Raw genomic sequence first — 27,322 nt, forward strand, 5'->3', positions numbered from 1 at the left:
CATCTTTCAATTCTTTAATTTATGTATGTGTCAAAAAGAAAAAAATCACTGAATATTTTTAACAAATAACAAAGTTTAGATTTTTTTTTTTACTATATGCAGTAAAAATGCAAATGTGTGTGGCTTATTTGCAAATGTGGGCATTAATAACTGATATTTAAATAGGCTAGATTAGCAATTTTACTGATACATTTCAGATATTTTTTCCAATAATTTGCACACTCAAAATCAATTTGAATATAACATGTAAATTGAATTTAATTTTTTGATATAAAATTGTAGTTATCAGCTTGAACCATTAAATTTACTGTTTAATATATGCTTTCCAGCTCACTTGGTTAGAATTTCATTGCTCCTTATCTATATAAATTTAATTAGGCTTGATATCATCAGTATATTATAGAACTAATTAAAGATTTAGATAAGTGCTGAGGGGGCTTATTGAAAACTCCATAAAGTTCCATTTGGAAAATGAGATATTCCTCCTCTAGTCATTGTGAGGGAAGGAAACAGCAAGAAGTATCTGTTGCAGTATTTCTGAAAAATTATTTAACTGGATTTAATGGACTTACTCTATTCTTTGAAGAGCTTTTTAATTACTCTGTATCTGTGTGTAGTCCAGCAACAGCTACAGTCTTTATTTAAAGGCTTTAAACTCCTCGTTACCCTTTCTCCCTTGAGCTAGCCATCTGTTTGCGTACAGTGAGCATGTGTGTGTGTGTCTGTCTGTCTGTCTGTCTGTCTGTCTGTGTCTGTGTGGGTGTGCACATACTAGTGGGCAGAAGAATACACCAAATTGTGATCACACAAGTCCATGGGGTATTTACTGGCAAGTCCGTCAGTCCTCACAAGTAGAATAAAACAGAAAGTTCAGGGTGCACCTGCCATAAATATGATGGGAAAGGAGAACAGATAAGCACCCAGCCCATCCCTGGAAAAAAGATGAGAAACCCTGGGCAAAGCTTGGGTGCACACTTATAGACTCTGCTGTTCTGGGTGAAACCATCATTCTGTAGAAAGCACTTTTGAATTCCCCTGTATCTGCATCTCTGCAATAGAGTAGAAAGCAGATTAGTTTAAAAGACTGTGATTTCCACTAAGTGCTTTGTGTCTTCATTACAAAGCACAATAAAGCTTTTTATTACAATGAAGCTGCCATTACATCCAATTGAATATACACTGAAATAAAGCTGCATCACCCACATTTCCCAGCACACTCTTTGCTCTTCTCAAAGCTCTGTGTGTGTGTGTGTGTGTGTGTGTGTGTGTGTGTGTGTGTGTGTACACCAGCTGAGTGACATATGTATACTAGAAAAATAAAGTAAAAGAACAAATAACAAATGGGGGCCATCTGCAACCCATCGTACTGTCGTTTAGTCCAGAGGCCCCGGGGAATCCAGGGAAGCAGATAAATTGCTGTGAGCCAGCAAGCTGTAATGGAAGGTTACAGGCTTCAGGCTCAGGAGATGCAGATTTAAGGCCAGCCTCGCACTGATGAGCTGTGTGACCCAGGGCCTCATCTCTTCAATCTCTCTCTGCATAAATTGCATTTCCTGGAAAATGGAAATAATATTAATAATGCTGCCTCTTTTCCTTCTCCTGCCCTCCTGTGGATTACAGTGGTTTTAGATGCCATCTCTTGTACCTAATTCATTTAGGTCTCCAGAAATGGAAACTGAGGCACACTGGGATTGAGAAGCAAGATAGCAATCACTGATTAGCAGTGGGACAAGGCCTGGAAGAGGCACATCAGGAATGTCACACTGTGTGTTCACTGCCACATGGAATGTGAAAGAGTAGACAGGCCTCATCTTGAGGACATGCTGGCTGCACTTGCTGGGAGTGTCTCCCCTCAAGTGACCAGAATACATCCCCACAGGTTCACTGGTTTACAAATATTCACACACCCCAAGCCTGAGAAATGTTCTGCAGAAACATTTGGGTCACAAACTAATGTTTGTTTTGCCACATTTGAAATGTTTCCTCTCTGAAAACATTAGAAATGTATGCCAGTAAACCAGACTCCCAGCAGAAACATCCGACTGAAGTGAGGATACATTCAGATACTTGCTTTAGGACATTCAAGGCAAAGCTGTCTCCTGCTGACCCATAAGAGCATCACCCAGTATCACCTTAACCTTTGGCATTCTTTGACTTGAAACTGTAGAAGGTGCAGTGATTGGTGCTGTGGTTCTGAGTGAGTGTATGTAGAGTTGGCTGAGAATGTAGAGCCTTGGTTGAGAAGGAAGCGTGAGTGAGGAGGCAGGAAGCAGGCCAGAGCAGTATCACTGAAGGGGATGGGCAGGGGTTTCTTTGTTGCCTCCTCCTTTTTCCCCACACTCCCCCCCCCCCCCATGACTTCTGCTGTGATGGTGTGTAGCACTGCTCTGGTGGTGATGGGACCTGGTCTCATCCTGTAGCCAGCAACTTGATGTCTAAGTAGAATAGGTCGAATTCTACCTCTATTTCTGACCATGGATTTCTTCAACTAACTCATCCTGCCACTGGATGGAGCATAGTGGAAAAGAGGTTCAAAGAAAGGTGGGCAGTATGTGCTCCAGGAGCCATTGTCTCCACCTTCTTCCCCTGGAGTTTTCTCCCTGATATGGAGGTCATAAGAGCAACATGTGTGTGACACAGGGAGGTGACAGAGAGGCTACGTACATTCTGTCATGAACATGCCCACTGGACCTGATAAAGTGCTTTATAATTTCCTAAAGCAAACTGAAACCAACTGTGAAGGCCTCAAGTACAGGAAATGAAACAGTTTCAGCTCTATCCTACCTACCACCTCTGGTTGTATTTAAGAAAAACTAGCTCAGGCATCCAAGGTGTTTTTGTTACCTTTTGAATGACTTCTTTTCCTTTTAGAGATCATCAGATACAGTCTTTAAAAATCTATATCCTCAGTACTGGAGAGATGCCTCAGCAGCTAAAAGCTTATGCTGCTCTTTCAGGGGACTGGGTTCAGTTCCCAGTAACATCAAGCAGCTCACAGCCACCTGTGATTTCAGTCCAGGGAGTTCTGTGCCCTTTTTAGGCCTCTGTAGGCACTGGCATGCACATAGTGCACACACATCCATGCAAACAGAAACACAGGTATAACATTTTTAACTTTTTAAATCTAACCTCTAAGATCTCAGACAGCCTTGTCCTCCAGTCTCCTCTCTGATGGGTGGTTGTGCTCTGCATGCTGTAAATGTGTTGTTCCCATTGATTGATAAATAAAATGCTGACTGGCCAGTAGCCAGGCAGGAAGTATAGGAGGGATAAACAGACAAGGAGAATTCTGGGAAGAGGAAGACTGAGTCAAGAGTCCCCAGCCAGACACAGAGAAAGCAAGATATGAAGGCAGAACTGAGAAAAGGTGCCAAGCCATGTGGCTAAACATAAGGATTATGGGTTAATTTAAATGTAAGAGCTAGTCAATAGCCTGAGCTAGTGGCCGAGCAGTTTTAATTAATATAAGCCTCTGTCTGTTTACTTGGGTCCAAGCGGCCACAGGGCTGCAGGAGCCGGGCAGGACCAGGAAAACTTCAGCTACACCTCTCTACTGCTGCCTCAACTATAAAGACTTTGTTACTCCTGGCTGTAAGGGTCTAAAGATCATCTGTGCAGATGGCCAGATAATTACAAGATGTGTCTGTGATCTAACAGCTGTACCATACTCAAACTGATAGCTGTGTGCATTCCCATAGTACCTTCCAGTGTCCCACAGGGCTGCCACAGAGTGACCTAGTCTCCTGATAGATAAGCAGTTTTGTCTCCTTAAGCTTGATTCTGTTTCTAAACTGTTTTCTCATAGGCTAATTCAGTAGTTTAAATAGAATACTCTGTGGAGTCAGGCTAGTGTGTTGTTATATAATCAAAATTCCGTCTCAGTGCTGGTGACCAGGTGACCTTAGGCAGGTAGTGGCCCTTAAGAGCCTCTTCGAAGTCAGGTGTGCTTGAAAAGAGTACAGCAGGAGAAATTGTCAGATGCTAATTGCTCCCTTAATTAATGTCCTTCCTAATTATGAACATTAAGACAATCATTACTGCATCTTTGGCTCAATTATGTTTCTATTACTCTGTAATTATACACACAGAACTGTCCCAGTTCACACCCATTTTTCTAGTAAGGGTTATCCATTATTTGTTACCATAAAGTTTTCTTGAGAACAGCAGTGCACAAGACTACCAGTCACTTAACCCACAACAGTGTGGAGTCCTGAGAAATGGCTTCCGTGCATTTCAGGGGCACTTAGTGAAAGTGTTTCCACATCTGTCACTGCTGCAATTACCAAAGGGAAGCACCGAGCTGCAGCCAATGTCCTGATTAATGGGTGAATCCTCGCAGCAGTATTGGCTGCGGACTAATGTCTTCTGTGTACTTAAGTCAAGGTTGGAGTTCATAAAATTTGCATTTTTGTAATAGCTTTATTGAGTAATAATTTACATGCCATAAATATTAACCCTTTTAAAGTGTGTAATTCACTGGTTTTTAGTGTAGCCAGAGCTGTGCAGCCATCATCACTGGCTAATTTTAGAATATTTTCATTGCCCCACAAAGAAACCCTGTATCCATTAGCAATCACTCTTCATTCCTCTGCAAACCCTACCCCTGGCAACCACTAATTACTTTCTGTCTCCTCTGGACATATCATACAAATGGAATTATGCAATAAGTGGTCTTTTACAGCTAGCTGCTTTCAATTAGCATCGCACTTTCAAAGTTCAAAACATTAGCATTTCTTAAAGTTCCAGTATGAAACTGACAGAGTTAAAAAGTGTATCCAGGGACCCACCCCGACACCTGACCTTTCTCTTTCCTTTCTGGTTTGTGTTGTTTGTTTGTGGGGGCAGAGCATAGGGAGTAAGAGGCTAAGGTGGTTTTTGTTCTTATTGTAGATTTTGCAGAGTTGGAGGTGGATCAGGGCTCCTGTGTGCTAGGCAAGCATTCTAACCCTGAATCACCCCCACCGCTGTGTTTGTGTTTGGTTGATTGTGGGTCTGTGCTGTTTGTTTGTTTTATGGAGAAGGGGTGGGTGTTGTTTTGTTTTGAAACAGTGCCTCCTGATATAACCCAGGCTGGCCTTGAACTTACAGTGAAGCCGAGGATGACCTTGAACTCCTAATTCTTCTGCTGTCATCTTCCCATATGCTGAGATTAGAGGAGTGTGCCACCATGTTTGGCATTATGTTTGGTTGTTGTTGGGGATTTTATGTTTGTTGTTGCGTTTGGTGCTAAGGATTGACTCTTGGCCTCCTATATGCTAAGCAGGCATTGTGCCTGCCTGCTGTATCCCCAGCCCCTGGGAACATGTTTTTATTGAAATGTAACATACATGAACAGATTGCAGAAATCTGAAGTATGGAGCTTGATTATATCTTAGGATGTGAATATCCCCTAATGAGCATTGTCAGGTGCTAAATATCAAATTACCCCCCAAAAAATGTCCCTTTGGCCCCTCCTACGTATCTCAAACCAGGCATTTTCTGTTTGCTCAGTGTTCATCTGGTTTGTTAGTGTGCATCCACATCAGTGCATACCAGTCAAGCCTTGCAGTCTGCCCTCTTCAGGCTTGGAGCAAGCCCTTCCCAGCCCTTCCCACCTGGGTTTCCTCCTTTCGTTACCATTGGTTCCCAGGGGAAATAAAGCAGTGCTCAGCACTCCAGAGCTCTCCACACACACTGTGTCCTTTCTGCTAATCTGAGCCAGCTGCCCAGCCTTTGTGTTGCCTCCTTGCTTTTGTCGCTGAACTTTCTTTCAGCCATCAGAGATCTCTTGACGTCACATCAAAGTAGGCGGGGCACACATAACCTCTCCTGTGTGCCAAGGTCTACAGGGCACCCAGGCAGATAGCCCTGTAACCCTGGGCTGGCCTCTCCGAAGTCACCAGGTTATCTTTAAGTCTGATCAAAATTGTATTCAATTCCATGCCTATTTTGCTCTTCACAAATAATAGGTAATTTCTTAAAAAAAGTAAGGTTTCAGTTTAAAATTACTTTTGGTCTTCGAAAAAAAAACTGGGTGTGTCCTGAATAAAAGAAATAAAAAGGAAAGGGCGTGACTGCTCCTAGGTATGGTGGAGGAGAAAGTTTATTGTAGATAAAAGGAAGAGCATGGACAGAGGCAGGGACATCTGCGAGAGTCCAGAGTGAGCCATGTAGGAGAGGAAGAGGGGAGAGGAGCTGCCAACCAAGAGGACCAGCCTGGACCAAGAGAGTGACCTAACTAAAATGGCTGGATTATATAGAGAAGGGCAGCTGGAGGAAGGGGAGCCCTGACCCTGAGCTGGAGAAGTTTAGGGTAAGGGCAAGGATATGCCAGCCATACCCTGGAACAAGTAGGGACTGAAGGATGCTGGGAGAACCTGACAGCCAGGTCTGCTTTGATATGTGAAATAGGCACCTCAGCCATTTGTCCCAGAGTTTGAGACTTAACATGTCCTAGAGGTATAGGTTAGCATTAAGCAGGTAAATAAAGGCATACAGTTTGCTCAGACTTCCTCACAGTTGCCTTCTTTCTATAGAAGAAATGCAAATGCTATATACATTTCCTCCCATCAAAGGCCCTTTTGTTTATATATAGACTTAAGAGAGTCAATGAAAAATCCTAGTATCATTACTCTTTTTGTATAGAAAGGGCCTTTAAAAAAATTGTCATTCTGTTCAAAGTTATCCCCAACCTGTGACTCTTAACATGCATTTGCCTGTAGTCAGTCTTATCCAACCCATGTTCTTAATCATCTCAGCCCATGGTACTAGTTCTCTTACTGAGAAGAAGAAAAGAAGATACAGAAAGATTAACAAATTGTCCAAAGCCAGATAAAGCAAGGCTACCGGTGACCTTACCCCGTGTATGCATATACACTGACAGATGTGTCAATATGTAGTTGCATATCTTTTGATGAGAATGAGGCCCGTGAGAGGGGAACCTCACTTATCCACGGGCTGACCGATGAACAGAAACTGACTACCCTTGTCCCTTTGCTCCCGTTTGATGTTCCTTTATGAGCTTCTTCTATGTGGCTCGTGGTACAAAATGAAAAAGAGCTACGAAATGCATCAAAGAAAGGAGGGCCATTGCCTCTTTGCCCTAAAACTGTCCTTGTTTTTATAGCCCTGGTCTCCCCACCATCCATGGCCAGACTGGTTCCCAGGGCTGCTCTCACTTCCTGCCAACCCTTGAAAGCGAAGGTTAGACTTCCTCCTGCCGTGGTCATGCGGGCCTGTCTAAGATGGACCTCCTTTTGTTGTGATTCTAAATTCTCTAGAGTCCATTATGTGTTTGTACTTCTTGGTTGCCGTTCACAGCCCTGCCCAGTTTACTAACATTTGCCCTCTCCTGCTCCTTTTCTTCCCGCAGCACACTAATTAAGGCATTAAGTGAGACCAGTTGTGAAGCCGTGTCCTCAGTACTCAGTGATGCTTCCTTCCTTCCTTCTCCAAAGCTGTTGGCTTGCATTTCTCATTACCCTTTGTGGGGCTTTCTGCCTGTGTCCTGTCATGGGCAGCCATTCAGAATACATTCGTTTTACCAGTTACAATTTTTAGACTCACTGTATCAAACAGTTTGCTGACAGCCAAATATGTATCACCCACAGTGGTCTTTTCACCCACCAAATTCACAGTTCCCACAGCTATCCATCACATTTGTCAGAGTCTTTGGGTCTTTAATTAAGCCCTGCTGGATACTGTACATACTTCCATTAGCTCCCTCCTCTTTACTCCATTACTTTCCTAATTGACATCCATCCTGAGTCACGTGTCCTTGAATCTCAGGTGGCCCATTTTGTAGCTTTGGTTTATTTAGGTTTTCTCTCCTTCATAAATAACCTAAGTGTTTAGTTAATACACCCTCAAGTGTTTGCTATTGGGACCCTGCTGATTTGCATATGCTTACACTTCTCAAATAATTGTGGATTTCAGAGGGGGCTGGGTTTCCTCTAGTAACCCTCTTCTCTCTCTCTCTCTCTCTCTCTCTCTCTCTCTCTCTCTCTCTCTCTCTCTGTGTGTGTGTGTGTGTGTGTGTGTGTGTGTGTGTGTGTATGTGTGTGTGTGTGTGTGTGTGGTCTCATGAAAGTCAGAACTACTGATCCTCCTGCCTCTACTTCCCAAGTGGGCGATTACTGGTGTGTTCCACCATACCCAGCTGCCAATTTTTTTTTTCCAATGGAGACCTATTAATCATGAAATAGATGGTCTTTGTTTCAACAAAGCAGAGAAATCCCCTAACAATTTTGACAAGTGTTCAGATTTCTAAATGGAAATGAAAGGCTGAGTGAGTGTCCTGTAAGAGTCCAGCAAATGATAGCTGAGTAGCAGCAAAAGAGTGATAATGGGTTGCAGCAGACCATCCCATTACCCTCACCCAGTCTGTCTTGACAGTTGTGAGGTGGAATGGAATTGCCATAACTGTCATCTGCTATAATCAAGCCATTACCTTGGTCTCTTCAGCACAAGGCTCTAATGAGAGTGGTTTCTGAGCAAAGCCGTGAGATCCCATGCAATTCCACGATCTTTCTTCCCAAACAGTTCCAGGTAGGCAGAATCTCCCCATTATAAATTCTGAAACCAAGCTTGCTATACATAGCTCAGCAGTACAGCCCTTGCCTAGAATGCATGAGAGGCTCTGGGTTTAGTCCCCAGCACTATAGTAGATAGGTGGGTAGATGGACAAATGGACGGATGGACAGATGGGTAGATAGATGCAGAAACTAAGCTCATTAATCCACTCACTTCTCTACCCCATCCTTAATATTAATAATTACTTGACATTAAGCCCTGGTTTTTGTCTCTTGTCTATGGCCCTCTAATCCTTCTATCATTTCCCAAGATCAGTACATGAGGAATGGCCCAGGCCAACAGGTAGACTAGCAAGCCCTGGCTTGGCTTGACTTTAAATTTAAACATTGACTTCTGCCATGGATACCTTTGACCTAGGCCTAGATAGATGTTAGTTTTAAAGAGCAAATAAAAGAAGCTCCTGGAAGCCTAGGACCATGCTTTTGTTCTATGAGATGCTGTCATTTGTAGCATTACTGGACTTCTCAGCAGTGGTAACAAGGTCCATTCTCCCTTTGAAGCAGCACTTTGCATTATCTTTGAAAAGTTAGTACTTCCGTTGCTTTACTTAAAGATGAAAAAGCCATGGGGCCTCTGAATTATTTTTCAGCTTACACGAGCAGTTGCCTCCAGATTTCTAGTCTATGAAATATAGATAATACACAATTTAAGATTTTCTTACTAATTAGTAAACAGTCTGTAGCTTTGTGACTGCCAGAGGGCAATATGCTATGTGCCTTTTTTTCAACCTGTGATATTAGACAAATTATTTTTTAAAATTGAAAACTCTCCAAAGTGCTATCCGATAAACTATTTTAATTGAAAAGACTCTAAACTGCTATTCAGCACAGCACAGCTCTCCTTAACCCAGGCTCACCTTTTGATAATCAAAAGAACATTTACAGAAGTATGAGACAAACACAATTATGAAAGTAAAATGAAGGACCTAAATAAAAAATCACAGAACAAGAGGGTAATTCTATTCACTCTTTCATATTTCATTATTTGATAACATCAGACGATGAATCCATCAGAATTGCTTTGGCAAGTGCAAACAAAAAATGGTCCTGATCAATATTTATTAAAACCTTCAGAATGGGAGAAGGACTTGAGCTGACTTCTTAATGTAGTAAATAATTATTCATATAAATGGGCTTTGACCAAAGGCAGTGCCAGACCAAAGAGACACAGTTTTAATTGTACTGAATTTAAAATACAGATTGTCCTCTAGCCCTGTTGTAGAAACCTTAATTTAAAAAATTATCCGATGCAGTCCAGAGTGACGTGGGATTTTATAAATTCAGAATGTATTCCAAAGGTGGTGTGGGGACAAAGTCGCTAGCTAAGATTATGGGGAGGTATTGTCCCATCTCAGTGACTGGAACAGGAATGCTACCATCATCTCAGCAGTGACAGGGATGGGTGGACTCAGTGGAATTCCTTTGCTGTAAGAACTGCATTTTCTGAAGAGAAATAAAGCTCTGGCTGCAGCTGCCCATCAGAAGTGCTGAGATGAGGTACCCTCCTGAGAGGAGGGGTGAACACAGCTGGCGTGAACTTTTGAAGTCTCCAGGAGAGACACCCCAGAATTGTGAAAGTGTGGAGGTTATCAGAATAAGGCTGATAAGTAACTGCTTGTCCACCCCCACCCCTTCCCCAGCTTTGGAGTCTGGGGTCCAGCTTTGGGCATCACACTTCAGGAAGTGCTCTACCACTGAACTATATCCCCAGTCACTTAAGCAATAAAAAATGAGTAAACAAGCCACCAAAAAGACAAAGCAAATTTTGCAAACATAAAATTCCAAATTGTACCTACCTCTGGAATGATTATGTGCTGTCATCAGCTGAGGGAATATGGGCAAAGTCTTTTCTAAAATCTATTCTACAGCAGCATGCCCTAAACAAAAAGCAGGGTAATCTGTTGAAAGTATTAAAGACCATCTCAACATAAAATACTCGTTTAAACCTGCCATTAACTGCCTGAAACTTATTTAGCTTTTCTCTACTTTTTTTCATTCCTGAAATGGAAATAACTTCGCTGCATTTCAAATTAAAAATTTCAATCATGTCTGTAATAAACTCTAAGCTCTTTGAAGGAGAAGACAAATAAGAACAATTATATTGTATTTGAATACACTAATATATTCTTCTGATACACAGGATTATCATCTGCTTTATTAGTGGTCTGGAAAGTACCTGGGCTAAGATTATACTTGTTGGAGTGTTTGCAGATCAACTGCTAATGTGATGCCTACCATTGCTTGGCAACAGTTAGCATCAGTGGTGCTGATGGCAGCTCCGTGATATGAAAGGACCAAGCAGGGAACTTTGTACCAGTGTAAAACCCAAAATGCCACCCGTGCTTACAGAGCACCTGCCATTGCCTCTCAGATTTTCACACGGGGAGCAGATGACAGCATTTGTCCAAAGGCACATGGCCAGTTAAGATGGCTTGCAAGACAACTAGAACCTCAGCCTGGTTGCTGAGTGAGTATCCCCACTGTAGGAGGCCCCTTGTCAGTTATTTATGGGATGATTATCTGGTCTATGGATGAATCAGTTCCTTTCTCTTCTTTCTTCCCATTTCTGTGTTTATTATTATAGTTAATATTAAGGAGGCTGAGAAAACAAGAATTCAGTGTTTCAACTGATTGTTTAGTTACCCTTTACTACGGTGCCTTTATGAAAGTGCTTGAAATACTCCTGTTGCAGGTTAAACATCTCTAATCTGAAATCTGAAACCTAAAATTTTCTAAATTCCAAAATCTTATGGGTACTAACCAGATGCCACAAGTGGAAAACTCCACCTCTAACCTTGTACAAGGGGTTGCAGTCAAAATGCATTCTCACTAAAATATTGCACAAAATTGCCTTCTGCAAAGAGCCAGCTTTTCATTACTCTAATGAAATACTTGAGGCAAGTTGCTAATGAGGACAAGAGCTTCATTTTACAAGTTCAAATACAGTGCCTGTATCATCTTTGGTAAGGACTCCCTCAGACCCATCACTCACAGCAGATGGCAATGGTAGCAGTCCCTGTAGAAACGAGATCACAACGAGATACAGAAAAACAAGAATGACTTGGAGGTCAGGCCCTGGTTTTTGTAAGGACTGTGTTCCCAAACCAGCAGTCCCTTCACAAGGCAGGACCACCGGGGACCCAAGAACCTGCCACTAGACCCTGGCTCTTAAAGAGCCCACCATCCCAGTGCTGCCTTCTTACAGAGGAGCCTTCCGAGAGAGCCTCGCGCTGTAAGCCACACCATAACAGATGTGTAGGAAACATGTGAATCTAAGCTCAAGTCCCATCGCGAAGATACCTCACTATGTATGTGCATATAGTTCCCAGTCTGAAATCACCTGAGGCAACACAGTTCCGATTCTAAACGTTTTAGAAAAGCAATACCCAACGTGCACACACTTAGCCACAGTGTACATGTAGAGATCAAAGGACAGCTAGTAGACGCCAGTTCTTCCTTCCCACCATGTGGGCCCCAGGAATTCAACTCTGGTCACCAGGGTTGGCAGCAAGCACCGTTTTACCTACTGAGCCCTCTCACTATCCCCACCTAAAGATAATTCAGAGAGCTACGGTCAATACTGTTAGATTCGGGTCAGCTTTTCAGGTCAGCATCTCCTTCTTTCTTTATGTAACAGCCTGTTAGGCATATACACCGCCCTTTCCTTATTCACACATTCAGGAGCAGACACTGTAAGCAATTCTGTATCGTGCCTCTTGTGCATACTGCTGCAACAAAGAAGAAAGTGCAGGTATCTCTTTGATGTAGTGACTTTGTTCCCTTTGGATATAGAGCCCAGAGTGGCCTGCTGGGTCATACAGAGTTCTGTGTGTTTTAAAAACTCTCCCTATCTACTGTCTTCCATAATGGCTGTACTAATTTCCATCTCTGCCAACAATGTATGAGAATTCCCCTTTCTAAAGCACCACACTGAAAACACGTGATTATCCTAAGGGAAGTAATAAATCAGAAAGGCAACCAACTTTTAAAGAGAATGCTTACCTCATCCATTACCTCCTTGGACAGAAAAACAGGGAAAAATAAAGTAGGTAATAAAATGAAAAAGTCCTAAGTTAAATGCTGAAGTTTAAGTTTGGAGCCCTGAATTCCATATCCACAGAGAGCTAGCTAGTCAGGTGTAACCGTGAGGTTTGTCTAAACAAAGTGTGAACTGCCGCAGTGCAGGCTCACTCCACTTCACCGGCAGACATAGCTGGAGTCAGTCAGTCTGATCATTTTCTTCAGTTATCCGAAAGTGTAGCTCAGTGTAATTAGCTATACAGACACTCTTTGCAGCTAGTACCTTTGCTTTCTACAGTTTCAGCTCTGTATATTACCTTGGCTCTGGGGGACGTGTAGGTCTTAAAATCCTTTAGTTTGAGATCTGAGACAAAGCACTCATGTTCTGCAGCTGAGTTGCTTCTGTGTACAGTGTGAATTGTGATGCCCATTTCAGAAGGTTGGATACACAGATGCATGTACAAATTAAACATTGCTAATATTACTACAATAAATACAGCTCCAGAGCACAGCAGGAACCCATAGCTGTGTGCATTTACCCATCTTTATGTGCAGGTTCTTATCCACAGATTCTGCCTTCTGTGGTTTTAGCCAACCAAAGACCCAAGTATCCAGGAAAACAATATGTGCAGACTTTGTTAACATTATTCTCAAACCTGTAGTATAACAACTGTCTGCAGTGTGTTCGAATTGTGCTGAGTATGTAATCCAGACAAGATTTTAAATGTATGGAAGAGCCGGGCATGGTGGCACACACCTTTAATCCCAGCTCTTGAGAAGCAGAGGCAGGAGGAACTCCGTGAATTTGAGGCCAGCTAGGGCTACATAGTGAGACCCTGTCTCAAAAAATTAAAATGTACAGGAGGACTGTGCAAGTTTTATGCAAATACTATGTTATTTTATAGAGAGAATTTGGCCTGGGGGTACTGGCACTAATGCCCCCAGATGCCCAGGGTAACTATTTAAAAGCCATTTAGAAATGAATCTTGTACTCTGAATTCCACCAAGTGAAAGAAGGCAGACAGTAAAAGTATACCCAGGGATTTAGGCCAGCCCCCAGCAGGGTCTTGCTGTCTGTCACCTGCACACACACCTGCTGTGAAAGACTGTAGGCACAGGATAGTTGCTGTGGTGGAAGAGATGGCTTTGGGGGGTGGGGGGTGGCATTCTTCCCCCAGTTTCCTACAGGAAACCCATAACCATTTGTAGTAGCCTCAGGTCACAATGGAGACATGAACTGAGCTTGTCAGAGGAGGGGTGGACAGGTGTGGACAAAATTCTTCCTGATCCTGTGTGTAAATGTATAAAGGGCTTTTAAAGGAAGTCAGAAGAGTTCTAATGCTAAAAGCAAAAGGTTCAAGCAGTTTGTACATACACACATGCCTGACTGCATGCACGAAAAATGTAGTGTGGCTTCACAACAGAACCATATGCCAAAATAAAGTCTTCCTCCACGTGTCAATCTGGGTCATGATATCTTATCACACCATCAGAAAAGCCATTAATACACCATGTCTACTCATGATACTTTGGGAAGTGCTACCAAAAGGCACACAGCAAAGAGCAAGAGGAACCATGGGAAGGAACACGCTTGGTCACAGAATGTTCCAGTCACCAGGATGATGCCAAACTCCTTTGGTCCTCAGAATAGGCTATTCAGTCCACAGCTAGCAGCTGGCCTCTAAATGTTAAGGGTCTTATAAAGAGACTCCCTCTATGAGTCCTGAGCTGGAAAACATCTACAGAACATGTGTGTTCACTAATGCAACCCAGGCAGCCACATACAATGCCATCTGCTGTAAGCTGGGGTACCCTGGAAGCCATGGCTGCTGTTTTAATGCTTGATGATAAAAAACCATGCTTTTATTTTCCTGAAGTCTCAGTACGTACCCATCAATTATTTATTACTGTTGGGTTACATGATTTCATTTCAATCTGTCAATGTTTATCATGGAAGCTCATTTTAATTGTGTAGTTGTGGGGCATGTTCCCACTTCCTCTTTAGGGCATCTTGTAGCACCTTCCCACCTCTCTGTCAGCTGTTCTGCCCATTTATTAGTCTTCGCTACTGGGTAAGGTGGCTTTCTGAAAGATAAATGGATTTCATTCTGTCGTTAAATATTTATGTTTCTTTATGATCTAATATATCATCATGGTTATAGGGAATTTCCCCCTAACTATAGAAAATATGCCATCAGTTAGCTGTCAATTTTATTTAATAACTCAGCTTTGCAATCCTGGTGCCCTGTTCATCTGAGGCTCCTGAGAACTCCTTTAGTCTCTCCCTTGCCTTCGCAGTGTCATTCTGGGGCTCATAAAGGTCGTCAATGCACAGAGGAGATTGAAACATTAAGTACTTTAGTGGTGTGCCCTTCGCCACTCATCACACTGGAAGGTCCAGGGCTAGAGATCTGGGCGCCTTTGTCTTGTTTGCTCCCAGGGTGGAATGGCAGTCTCTGCGGAAAACCAGTCTCCCTGGAAACAATTCATCAGACTTTTCAAAAGAAATCCAATTTCATCTGGGCTGATGGGCTCGGTGTTGCTTTTTAAGATAAATGATGAAAATATCAATATCATAATGCAAAGAACTCCAATTCTTTTGGCTTAATCTCAGTGAAAAGTATTATAAACCATTTACTGCCTCTGTAACAGCCCCTGCTTCTCGGTCCTGGGGATCCTGGAGGTGGAGTGGCTTGGAACCTTTGACAGTTCCGGTGCCAGGGTGTGAGGCTCCTGTACTCCATTCTCATGACCCTGGAAGGGGGGGGGGGGGGGATCCCAGTGAAGCACTCTGAAGTTTGGGAACATATAGGCTAGAAAGTCCAGATTTCACAAAGGCCTTACTCCATTTGATAAGTCTAAACTTGTACATGTCTTCTTCTTGAGCAATATTTAAAATGGATGTCTGTTTCCTAAACAGACAGCTTCTTCTCACAGCTATGCATCTAAGAGAAACAGAACTATATAGCATAGATTCTTAATTCATAAAATAAGGAAAGTGTCAGGGAGGAAGCTACTGTGTGCCACTGAGCGTATGTTGCTGTAGGATAGTATGAAGTATCTTCCTACAGCATAATTTTTTCAGTAAAGTATTTTTAATTATAGCAGATACATTGAGGAGTATAATATAAAGCTCATTGACTTTATGCCAAACATGCAACCTCAAAGGGTTTCTTGATTATTGATGATACCATTTTCCCAGACTCCTCCAAGTAACTTTCTCCTCCTCTTCCATCTGAGGTACTTCTGTGCACATCCAAGGATAAGCTTGGCCCGTGCTTTCTAAATGCCCATTGTGTGTTCATTGCTTTTCTGGTGGTGACCGAATACTGGACAGAAGCACCCTAAAACAGGAAGGGTGTATATAGCATGAGTCTTAAAAGTTCTTATTAATAAAATCAAACCTGAAGCCAGTTATTGGGGTGAACACTGGATGATCAGAGAGACAGAACAAGCCACAGCTATCTCACCTTGCCAATTCCTCAGCTGGTCCTGTTTCCTCAGACTGGAAGCTTCTGTGTCCTCATCCCAATGGCTCTCAGCTGAACTGCTGCTAGAAGCCTGAATGCTTAACCAGCCAAATGCTTAACCAGGCCAAATGCTTCTAGTTTCTGGTCCTCACGCCTTATAAACCTTTCTGCTTTCTACCACCACTCCCTGGGATTAAAGGCTGCTTTCTGGGATTAAAGGCGTGAGTCACCATGCCTGGCTGTTTCCAATGCGGCCTTGAACTCACAGGGATCCAGAGGGATTTCTGTCTCTGGAATGCTAGGATTAAAGGCGTGTGCTAACATTTTCTAGCCTAAGTATCTTGTGGCTTTTCTGTTCTCTGACCCCAGATAAGTTTATTAAGGTACACAATATTTTGGGGAACACAATATTTTGGGGAACACAATACCACCACAGGTGTATTTGGACTCACAGGTGAAAGGGACGCAGTCTCTCCTAGTGGGAAGGCATGGCTGTTCAGTCTGGGCAGTGAGAGCTTACAGCTGCCGCCTCTTCGCATCTCCATGGTCATGAAGCAGAGAGTGTTGGGAAGCCGCCGAGCCAGTCTGCAGCCCTCATAGGCCCGCCGCTAGTGTCCTGCATCTGCCAGCTGGCTCTTGCAGTCAGACTTTCACAGCCTACCAAAATGCCAGCGTCTGGGGATAAAGTGTTCCGATACATGAACCTGTGGGAACATTTCACAGTCATGCCATAGCAGGTCTCATGAGGCTGAAATAAGTCCTCATTTGAAACCACAACAGAACACTAATGTTCAGGGAGTCTCTACATGACAGCCAACCTGTGCTCCCAGGACACTCATGAAGTTGCCCATCTGAAACAAGCAGGTTCATCCCTCCCCTTCTTAGTACTTCAAGGGCATCTTTCTCCTGCTCTAATAGACTATGAGTTGAAAAGAAAAGCTAGTGGAGACACCAGAACTCTTCCTGACCACACCCCCAGTGAAACAGCAATTGTAAAGCTCTTGAAATACATTCCTATACCCAAGGATGGCTTCCTTCCTCCAAAAAATGTGAAGTTTGGGGTTTTTTAGTTTGGTTTGGTGTTTGGTTTTTTGGTTTTTCTTTCCCCAAGATATTCTTGGTGGAGAAGCGGCAAACTCCAGGCCCTGTGTGCAGGAATGCACGTTCCTGAGCCAGCAGTCCTGACATGTAGGATGTCTGTCTGTTCTGCCCACATCTCTTTAGCGCACTCTGCGTGCTTCTAGCCCCTCAACCTTGGTAAAGCTTTCATGGAAGGAAGGAAAGAGGTGACCCACACTTTGGAAGCTTTTCTGTCCCTTTACTAACAGGCTGGGCACTCAAAGCTGCCCTCATGCTACTGTTACTGTTATTGTGTTCCTATTACCATTGCTGTTGTAAGAGTTCATCTTGATGAAACACCACATTCTAAGTGCGTTATATGAATTAACTAATTCTTCCAATAACCCGAAGAAGTAGGCAACATTATTATCCCATTTAAAGGAGAAGAAAGTTATATTTCTTTCCCAGAGTCTCCAATAATAAGCTTATGAGTGACTCCAAATAATAAGATAATGAGTGAGTGAGTGAGTGACTACGAGGTTGAGTGGGACAGAACTTGCCTTCCAGGTAATCCGTAGCTGTTTGTGAAATAAGTAAACATATTAGCATACAATTAACAGCATATGCATGCCCCCGGCCACCATACTGATGGAGGAAACACTCAACAAGGTTCTGTCTTGCCTCCCCAGGCAGTACTACGAGATGCTGTACAACACAGCCGATGAGCTCCTGAACCTGGTGGTGGACCAGGGCGTGAAGTACACAGAGCTGGAGTACATTCATGCCCTGACCCTGCTGCACCGCAGCCAGACCGGCGTGGGGGACCAGACCATCCAGAACACCAGGCTGCAGAGGCTCAAAGAGATCATCTGTGAGCAGGCTGCCATCAAGCAAGCCACCAAGGACAAGAAAATAACCACCGTCTGATGGTGTGCACTGCAGTGGGTGTGGGTAGCATTCATTGTGTGTGCAGCCACAGGCTCTAGCTACTCGGCATGGCCTGAGCTGACTTGATTTTGTCTACACTGATGCTTAGTGGATAGAAGGTGGATTTTTTTCTCCTCACTTTTGCTTTTCTATGAACTCTAAGGAAGTTTGCAGTGCAGAATGTTTTGCCTAATGACTACTTTAGTGCTGTCTATTCCCAAGGGATGAGGGTGGGACAGGAAGGGGGGCATGTCAAGGAGTGAAGGAAAGTTGGCTACTACCTGTTTTAGGACCACCCTGAAGCTACTTAATAAGGTCCATAGCATAAGCAGGGCCTTTGTAGTTCAGTGAAGTAAGTGTGTACACATTACTTTGTCTCCATTGCCAAAATCAAGTAAGAGGCTTCTCAGCTGGCCTCCCTACCAAAAACAGATCTCAAGGCTGGGGGAAAGCAGCTTTCATCCCTGGCTGCGGGGGTGGGGGAGAGGGGGTGTGGGGGGGTGCGCTATAGCTTGTACACAGGTTGCCGTTCGGTTTTATAACCTTTTTGTTTATTCCTTCTGTATTAAAACCAAGAGTCAGAGCTGGAGCGTGGCTTAGCAGTTACGAGCACTGGCTGTCCTTCCAGAGGACTGGAGTTCAATTCTCCGCACCCACACATGGAGGCTCAGTCATCTGTAACTTCAGTTCCCCTCACCAGAAGTCCTCTCATGGCTTGACAGGTACCTCATGTATGTGGTGCACAGACATACATGCAGGCAAAACCACTCATACACATGAAGAAAAAAGTCAAGTCATAAAACCAGTGCTACAAAAGAAGGATGAAAGGTGATTCACCCTCCCACGGCTGCAGAACTTCCCATCTCACACTTCACTGAGGGTCAGTTTTGAGGGGCATCCTCATGTTCCCGTGCACACTGTGTTAGTCACTTGTCCTGTTGCTGTGACAGGAGTGACTTAGGAAAGGAAGGGTTTTTTGGCTAACAGTTAAGAGTAAGCCCATCATAGCCAGGAAGCCATGACAGCCAGAGGTTGAGGCAGCTGCTCACACTGCCTCTGCAGTCAGAAAACAGCAGTGGATGCCCAGGTTTGGGTAGCTTTCTCCTTTTTATGCAGCCCAGGACCTCGGCCCATGGAATGATTCCCCCACAGTTAGAGTGGGCCTGCCCACCTCAATTAATGGAATTTAAATTCACAGACAAGTCCTGTCCTAGTTGGTTGCTGTTGCTGTGATAAACTGACCAAAACCAACACAGACACACAACACAGGGACACAGACACACAAAAATAAAAATAGTTTTAAAATAATTTGACAATGAGAAAGTAAAGCATCAATATTATGGTAAACATCGAATCTACTGAAAAATTCAGAGAGGAATAAAGCAATAAAAATATTGAATATTAAGCAGTACAGCTCAGGTCCACTCAGCTGAAAGCAAGGAGGATGGGACAGTTTCCCTGTGTCTGGGATTAAAGGCATGCACCCCCAGGCCTGGCCGCTCAGCCTCTTTTCCAGTTGCCCTTTCCCGAGACGGGTGCCTACGATGCTCGTGGCGGTATGGGTCTTGCCCAGGCCCCCACGTCCTCTTGCTGCTCGAGGTTCATAGGTCACAGGAGACACCAGTGCACTGACAAAGAAGCACCTTGAACACGCATGGGAAGAAGAGCCAGAAGGACTGGGGCCATTCAAGGTCATTCTTGGACCCCAAGGGAGGGAATTTTCACACCTGTTTGTAACAACTTTGATCTGGATGGGAATAACCAAAAATTAAAAACTGTTTTGAGAAGCTTAAATGTTGTATGTTGTTTTTCTGATTGTCTTCATTCAACAAACATTTCCTGGGAGCCTAGCGTGTGGCCAGCACTGCTATACTTGGGCCATGTCTTAGGGTTTCTGTTGCTGTGAAGAGATACATGACCAAGACGACTCTTATAAAGGACATTTAATCGGGTGACTTACAGTTTCTGAGGTTCAGTCCATCATCATCATGGTGGGACATGGTAGCATGCAGACAGACATGGTGCTGGAGGGGTAGCTGGGAGTTGTATATCTTGCACAGGCAACAGAAAGTAAATTGAGACACTGGGTGTGGCTTGAGCATATATGAGACCTCAAAGGTCACCTCCACAGTGACACACTTCTGTAGCTGGAGATTCTCCAGTCCTGCCTGGCCCACGGTCAGGACAAATCTCTCTCACCCACCAGTCCCGAAGCTGCTCAAACCCAGCCAAGTAGACACACAGAGACTTATATTACTTATAAACTGTATGGCCGTGGCAGGCTTCTTGCTAACTCTTCTTATATCTTAAATTAACCCATTTCTATTAATCTATAAGTTGCCATGTGGCTCATGGCTTACCAGTATCTTAACATCTTCTCATGGCGGTGGTTGGCAGCATCTCTCTGCCTCAGCCTTTCACTTCCCAGAATTCCCTTCTCTGCTTGTCCCACCTATACTTCCTGCCTGGCTACTGGCCAATCAGCATTTTATTTATACAGAGCGATATCCACAGCACACTTCCTCCAACTAGGCCACACTCCCTAATAGTGCCACTCCTTTTGGGGGTCATTTTCTTTCAAACTACCACAGGCCAGAGACAGAGGACACCATTTTTATGTAGCATTTAGGGATTGGACTTGAAACCCAACAAGTTCATACTCAGAACTGAGCTGGAAACCAGGTCAGCAGTGGGGTGAGAAGCCAGCAGGCAGCCGCAGGATGGCCTTCCAGTACCTTCTGAGAGGAAGAAGAGAGGACTACACAACTGTGTGGTTTAGAATCCTGACAGGAAAGAAGTGGAATGCACACAGGAGACAATCATGGAAAAGCGCAATGCCTCACACAAGGTTCTTGTACGTCTACCCAAGAGGTAAGGTGACCAGAGGGGCAGAGAGCTGTTGGAGTTCTACTTTTGTTGGGACACGACTCTGTAGTGACTGTGGCCACTTCACTTAGATCTTTGCCTTCTTCGTTCCTCCCTGCCTGTTCTGAGGGCTTGGGGTGGGTTCCCTGAGTGTGGAAGGGGACAAGAACTCGGTTGAGCGTGACAGTGGCATCAGTGAGAGCCAGCAAGCAGTATCCTGGCACGGGAGCTGCTGTAGAGAGCGTGTGCGAGAGTGGATCCCTGCTTTGCTACAATAGTGGCAGACCAGAAATGCCAGTTCTACACAGAAAAAGGTCATAGGGCCCTTTGTCCAAGGCATTCAACACAAGTCTTTGGTATCTATTCTACAAACAGTCAAAACCAATGACACATTCAGTAGCTGGTTGAGTGGATACAGATGGACAGCATAGCCACCTCAGAACCTGTCACCACTGGGGACACACTGAAGGTTTCTACATGGTATGGCCCTACTTCAGGGATGTTTTGTGAGAAGGATTCTGTGTTATTCACAGTCATTACAAGAAAGTACTAGAGTTAGTACAGAGAGCCCAGACACACATAGCCTCAAGAGTTAACGTTCTACCATGACTGCTGCTCCCTAAGAAGTGCTGTTGTGAGTAAAGGAGAAAAATACTGATAAGCCTCAGCAGGAGGGCATGAGCGCAAAGCTCACCGTTTTCCCTTAAATGTGGGACAAATGAGATGGACCTGTGGCTAGTCCACAAAGCTAGCCATTGGCTTCTCTTCTACAGACTCAAGCAAACATGGAACAGGAATATTCCTTAAATAACAAATGCTGCTGAGGACGGGGCCTGAAGGAGATCCTTATATACTGCTGGGAGGAAGGTAGACTGTCTGGCCACTATGAGATCACTGTGAAGGCTCCTCAAAATAGTACAAATAGTTTGGTGAGTCTGTCCCTGGCCCCTTGCCCTGTAGATCCTCACACCCAGAAGCCGCGTTCACACGCTTCCTCAGGTGCAGTTCTCACGCCTCATCAATGAACCTTATTTAAAGTGGACAGGCTGCTAAATAGATTCACAACTCGTCAAAATGCAGATAATGTGACTGTGAGGTGTCCAGCCCCAGTTGGGTTAGCTACAGCACAACCCTTACACCCAAGGCTCGGGAAACATCACGGAAGAGGAGGCAGGAAAAGTGGGAGAATTAGAGGACCAGGGTGGCTGCTGTGAGAGGGTATCGTCTAGACATAAGATGCTGCATCGTGAACTGTCAAACTATGGCTGCCTATGCAAGACCTACATAATGACAACAGCAGTTGACGTGCCAACATGGATGAGGGAAAATTCACAAGGCCTTCTAAGAGAAGGAGAATCATCAGACTTCTCCAGGGGCATGCCCCCTTGTAGGTTTTTCAATCACAAGTGGTCAGCCCTAAAGGCATGTACATACAAACAACTAAACAGACTCATTAGGATGTACATATAACAAGAATTAGAGAAGAAGGAGTTAGGGATTCAAGAAGGAGAGGAACATGGGGGGAGTTAGAAGGGGAGGGTGGAGATGACATAAATACAGTGTGCTCATTTATGAAAGAATTAAAAATTTTAGACATTCAAAAAAGTGAAATAGATCTACCACATGACCCAGCTGTAGTACTCCTGGGTACTTGCCTGAAGGACTCAGATCCACATGTCACAGGGATACTTGCACAGCAGTGTCTACAGCTGTGCTGTTCACAGCAGCTAAGTGTGAAGCCAGGCCAGGTTCCCAACCATGGAGGAATGGGAGGAACTATGCTATAGATGCACGATGGGATGTCTTCTCACTACAGAGAACAAAGTTGTCATCTGCAGGAAAATGAACGCAGCTGAAGGGGATTGTAAGCAGAGTAGCCAGTTTCAGACAAAACTGGTCGTGTCAGCTGCTGTTGGTGCTGTCTTTGCAGGCAGCCGTGTTGTTGAGAGTTTGTACATGTGGTTTCTAGATCTTAAATCGCTATATAAAATCGTATATGTATATATGGTAGAAACAAAACTGTCCCACGGAACAACGAATACGAACAGGAGGGTACAGGGATAAGATGGGAGGGTGTCGAGTCCCGCTCAACCTGTTGAACGGTTCTGAAGGGGGGCGGGGGGTGGAATTGGGAAATGATAGCTATGAAATATAGACGTAAATGAAGAAAAAGACAGAGACACAGGATAGCTTCAGGAGGGCTCTGGGTCAATACCGCAGACCCTGAGTTTATAGAAGTTTAAGAAGACCACTGGCTTCTTAAAACACTCACGGTGATCTTGCTTTTGCTACTGTCCACACTTCCCACTCAATACTCTAACACTAGCCTTTCATTCAGGAAGCCATTGCATAGGGTTGAGGACTGAAATCTTCAGCCCACCTCCCTGCTGCTTGGCTCAGTTGTGTGAAGTTTTGGAAGCTCAGAACTGTCCCTTTCAGTGTGCCTCTTCTCTCACCAGCACAGCTTGGCAGCTCACGCCTCACCAGCTCCTGCTGGAACAAATGGGTTCCTGCCTCACGGGCTCTGTGAATGGACCAGGGCCCTTACAGTTGGGATTCTTGCTCTGAGACATGGCAGTGGCTGCCCCCCCCCCCCAGGACCCACGCACAGAAATAGACAAGGAATAAAGCAGGCCAGAGTCCAGCCCCAGGGTTCAGCAAGTCTGAGCTGGATTCATTCCATCCAGGGGTAAATGTGAGCAGAGACCAAAAAATGGCTAGCCTTCAACAGGATATGGGAACAAGGAGTGTTCTGGTCAAGAAAGTTTGGGTTGAAAAGCAGAGCGTGTGTTGTAATACACACCTGAGAGCAATTGTCTTAATGTGGCATGGATGTAAAACAAATTGGGCATAATTTGGAGGGAGGGTAATGAGGTACCAAGAATGGGAAAACAAAGAATCACTAGGCTCCGCAGAGGTCTCAACTCTGTCCTAATTAGACACAGTTGTTATAAGAAGTGCATAATTAATAAGCATGTGACCAGATGTGGAATACAACGGAGTGCTTTCCCTGACATGGAAGCGCTAATGAACGGTATGCGGCTGGAAGTAGTTGTCCTGCCTTGGCTGCGGCAGGTGGCCTGCCTGGAATTTTGAAGAGGTGTATGCACCGCACAGGTTTACACCTGGAAACAAGTAATCGTATTCCAACCGGGCTGGGGTAATGAGATGGAGCTAATTACCAAGAGTGTAATGAGATGGGAGAGTGGCTGGAGCTGAGCTGGAAATCTCTCTGAAATTGAACCAAGATGCAAACAGCAGAAAGGACTTCTGTGAACAGAATGAGGTGTGAGCGGGAAGAAATGCATGTGACCTGGGGTTACTGGGACGTGCCTAGCCAAAGACACATCTGTGATGGAAAATACTGCCAGGGTGTTCACACACCTGGAGCGGGAGTCCCTGGGATCCCAAGGATTCAGTGACCTGTAAAAACCACATACGAATGTGTAAATGTATATACAGCTTGCATGTGTATAAACTGGAGAAAAAAAAAAAAAGATGAGGCTGGGCACTTGTAGGTAAGCGGAGTTCTCATTATCTGTGATCCCTGCTAGAACGGTGGCCTTGGACTCCTGCTGACTCTGCAGAGATGTTCCAGGAGGAATTCGACTCCACATCGAAAAAGCAAGTTTTTTTCACGGGGATTTACTTACTGTGAGAGATCAGGAAACCATTACTAGCTGGCTTCTGTTGTTTTTATTTTGTGGTTGATTGCTAGTGCATTATGGGAGACACCATTTCATGAACACGTAATGTGTCCAATATGTGTTAAATGCTCTACCACACTATTTCACTGAATCTGCACAATAACCCTAGGAGAAACACTGTCATTCCCCCTTCACTGAGGACACAGGGACTTGGATCAAGGACTGTGTCTGAGACCCAGCAAGTTCGTGGACTTGCTCTGCTTGGCACCAAGGTTCAAGTTGGGGGCCCCTCTCGCCTCCTCTGTGCTGAGCCAATACTTCTGTCTAATGTGGCAGCTCACCAACTCGGAGCTCCAGTGACAGTCTCTGGCAACCTGGCTCTTCTAGCTCCTCTGTCCTTCCTATGGCCCCCAGAGGGAGGCACTACTGGGCTTAATTTGAGAAGTCATTTCCCCATCTCTGCCTCTCTCTGGGCCTAACTGTCTATGAATAACATGGGGCCAGTACATCTACAAAAATTAAAAAAAAAAAATCTGAGAAACATAAACCTCCAAAGGACTGAAATGGCTGTTGAAAGTGATTCACACTCCATCCAAAGGCAATGGAGGCCATGGTTCTAGAATCAGGGCTCAGAATGTCACTTTAGCCTGTACAAGGGAGAAAAACCACCTTTTCTCTCTACCCATGAAGGCTCCTTGGCTGTGGCATCTGTGTCAAAAGGTACGTGAAAACATACAGATGTATTCAAGTTTTATACACACGAGGACCTTTGAAGAAAAGGGTGGGCAGAGAAGTGTGGGGTTTGTTCTTTCCTGTCTCTGTAAAGTGGTTGTAGCATTCTAGCTGCAGGGCTAGCAGGCACATCTCCATCAGAGCAGCTGTGACCACTGCAAGAGACTCTTGTAGGGGAGGCTGTTGAGTGCTGAGGTTCCCTCAGAAGGAAGGGGCTGGAAGGCACCAGCTGTGCACTGTGTTCAATTCTGCCGCCTTTTCTCATGGCCTCGTGGTCTTTGGAGAAGGTAGAGTACATAGGGTATGAATGAAGGGGGAGGCGTCATCTATGCAGCTGTGGGGAAGTCATCATTCATGCTGGGGTGAGACTGTTCAATGGTGCAGCTGCTTGGGGGTCACCCACACTCCTTTTAGGAACCCCTCATGCATGCTCTGTAAGCCCAATAAACTGTTTCCACAACTCAGACTTTGGGAGATGATACTTTGGATTGTAGCTGGTACCCTGTCTAAGAAGGAAAGATATACTCGCCCCTCCCCTTTTCTGCTCTGAGAAAAGCAGCTTGTTAATGGGCTCTGGACATGAGGAGCACCTGGACTTCAAGAGCAATCCCCCCAAAAAACCTTCAGAAGGTGTCAGGAGAAGGAGACGTGGCTTTCATTTTAATTACAGCTAAGAGAGATATGTGTCAGTATCACATTGAGATATTTAAAAAAAGTCTTCCTCTTGATGTGGACAAAGATCGAGCCCACATTTGAATTCTTCACTTCTCTCCCTGTGCCATCTGTCTGCTATGTGTGTCTGATGTCTGTCCCTAACAAAGGGCTTTGCTGTATGTTTATTGAATAGCACAGAAATACATTAGTGTAAAGAAATAAGTTCTTTTCTATAAAGACTTTTCATAGAGTTTTATAAGAGGAAAAATGACTTTATTAACACAGAATGAGCCAAAATGGCAATCATGTACTATCTACCTGTATCCACATGCTGCTTCCAATATTTATGGTATATGCTTGTTTTGTTTCAGTTTACTTTCAACCTGTTAGATACTCTCAGCAAATGAGTACCACAGCACACGCACATGCGAGCACATACACACACACACACACACACACACACACACACACACACACACTATACTAAGGGGCATGGCAGAATACACAATTTAAGATTGAAGCTATATGTACCAGGATCTCTCTTTTTGGGCCACCAACCAGCTCCCAAATCATGACACAAAGACTTATTAGTTATGAGTGCTCGGCCTAACTTAGGTTCATTTCTGGCTAGCTCTTTGAACTTAAATTAACCCGTTTCTCTTTATCTACCATTTGCCTTGAGGTCTTTTACCTTCTTTTGTAATATCTTACTTCACTGCTTCTCATGTCTGCTTGCTGGAGGCTGCCTGGCTTCTGGCCCCAGGTGTCTCCCTCATTCTCTCTTCTCTTCTTCTTTCATTCCTCTTTCGAGCCTAGATTTTTCCTCATAATTATTCTGTCTGCCAGCCCTGCCTATCCTTTCTCTGCCTAGTTATAGGCCATTCAGCTCTTTATTAGGCCAATCAGGTGCCTTAGGCAGGCAAGGGGGAACAGATGCAACACATCTTTACATAGTTAAACGCACATCATTACATGGTTAAACAAATACAGCACAAACAAATGTAACACACCCTTACACAATTAAAGTAATATTCCGCAGCATAAACACATGTAACACATCTTTACCCAGTTAAAACATTGCACAACAGCTATGCATGTAGGTTGTAAGAGTTGATTACATGAGAAGTACAAAGCAGAGTATGGTGGGTGCCATTGCTCTCTTAAAGCAGGTTAAACATAAACTGGCTGAGTGCACAGTAGGACAGCAGACAGAGTACATAGTTTTAAATGATCTCAGGGTGTATTGTTAACTTGCTGCTTTGCAAGGTCTAGCAAAAGTTCAGTCTCTGAAGGCAATAGGTATTTTCAGAAAAAGATGTTCCCTAGGGAGGTAGCCTTCCCCCGCGAAGAGCACACCAACTGGCTGTCCAGTGCTAAA

The 27,322-nt window shown here is 44.3% G+C and overlaps 1 protein-coding gene and 1 long non-coding RNA gene across 4 annotated transcripts in view; one reads left to right on the plus strand and one right to left on the minus strand.

The window, feature by feature from the left end:
• Positions 1–19,840, plus strand: part of Exoc4 (exocyst complex component 4) — a 768,512-nt gene extending 748,672 nt beyond the window's left edge. For both annotated transcript variants that reach the window (XM_052721855.1, XM_052721856.1), the window contains exon 18: positions 17,809–19,840. In XM_052721855.1, the coding sequence (XP_052577815.1) occupies positions 17,809–18,046 (238 nt within the window). In that variant the 3' untranslated portion in view covers positions 18,047–19,840. The remainder of the gene's footprint in view (positions 1–17,808) is intronic.
• LOC128099931 (uncharacterized) overlaps positions 15,393–27,322 on the minus strand; it is a 51,608-nt gene continuing 39,678 nt past the window's right edge. For both annotated transcript variants that reach the window (XR_008214607.1, XR_008214606.1), the window contains one exon: positions 15,393–16,764. This is a non-coding gene — a long non-coding RNA (uncharacterized LOC128099931). The remainder of the gene's footprint in view (positions 16,765–27,322) is intronic.

The sequence above is a fragment of the Peromyscus californicus genome, unplaced genomic scaffold (genome assembly GCF_007827085.1).
Source record: "Peromyscus californicus insignis strain IS unplaced genomic scaffold, ASM782708v3 Scaffold_6__1_contigs__length_162567912, whole genome shotgun sequence".
NCBI lineage: Eukaryota > Metazoa > Chordata > Mammalia > Rodentia > Cricetidae > Peromyscus > Peromyscus californicus.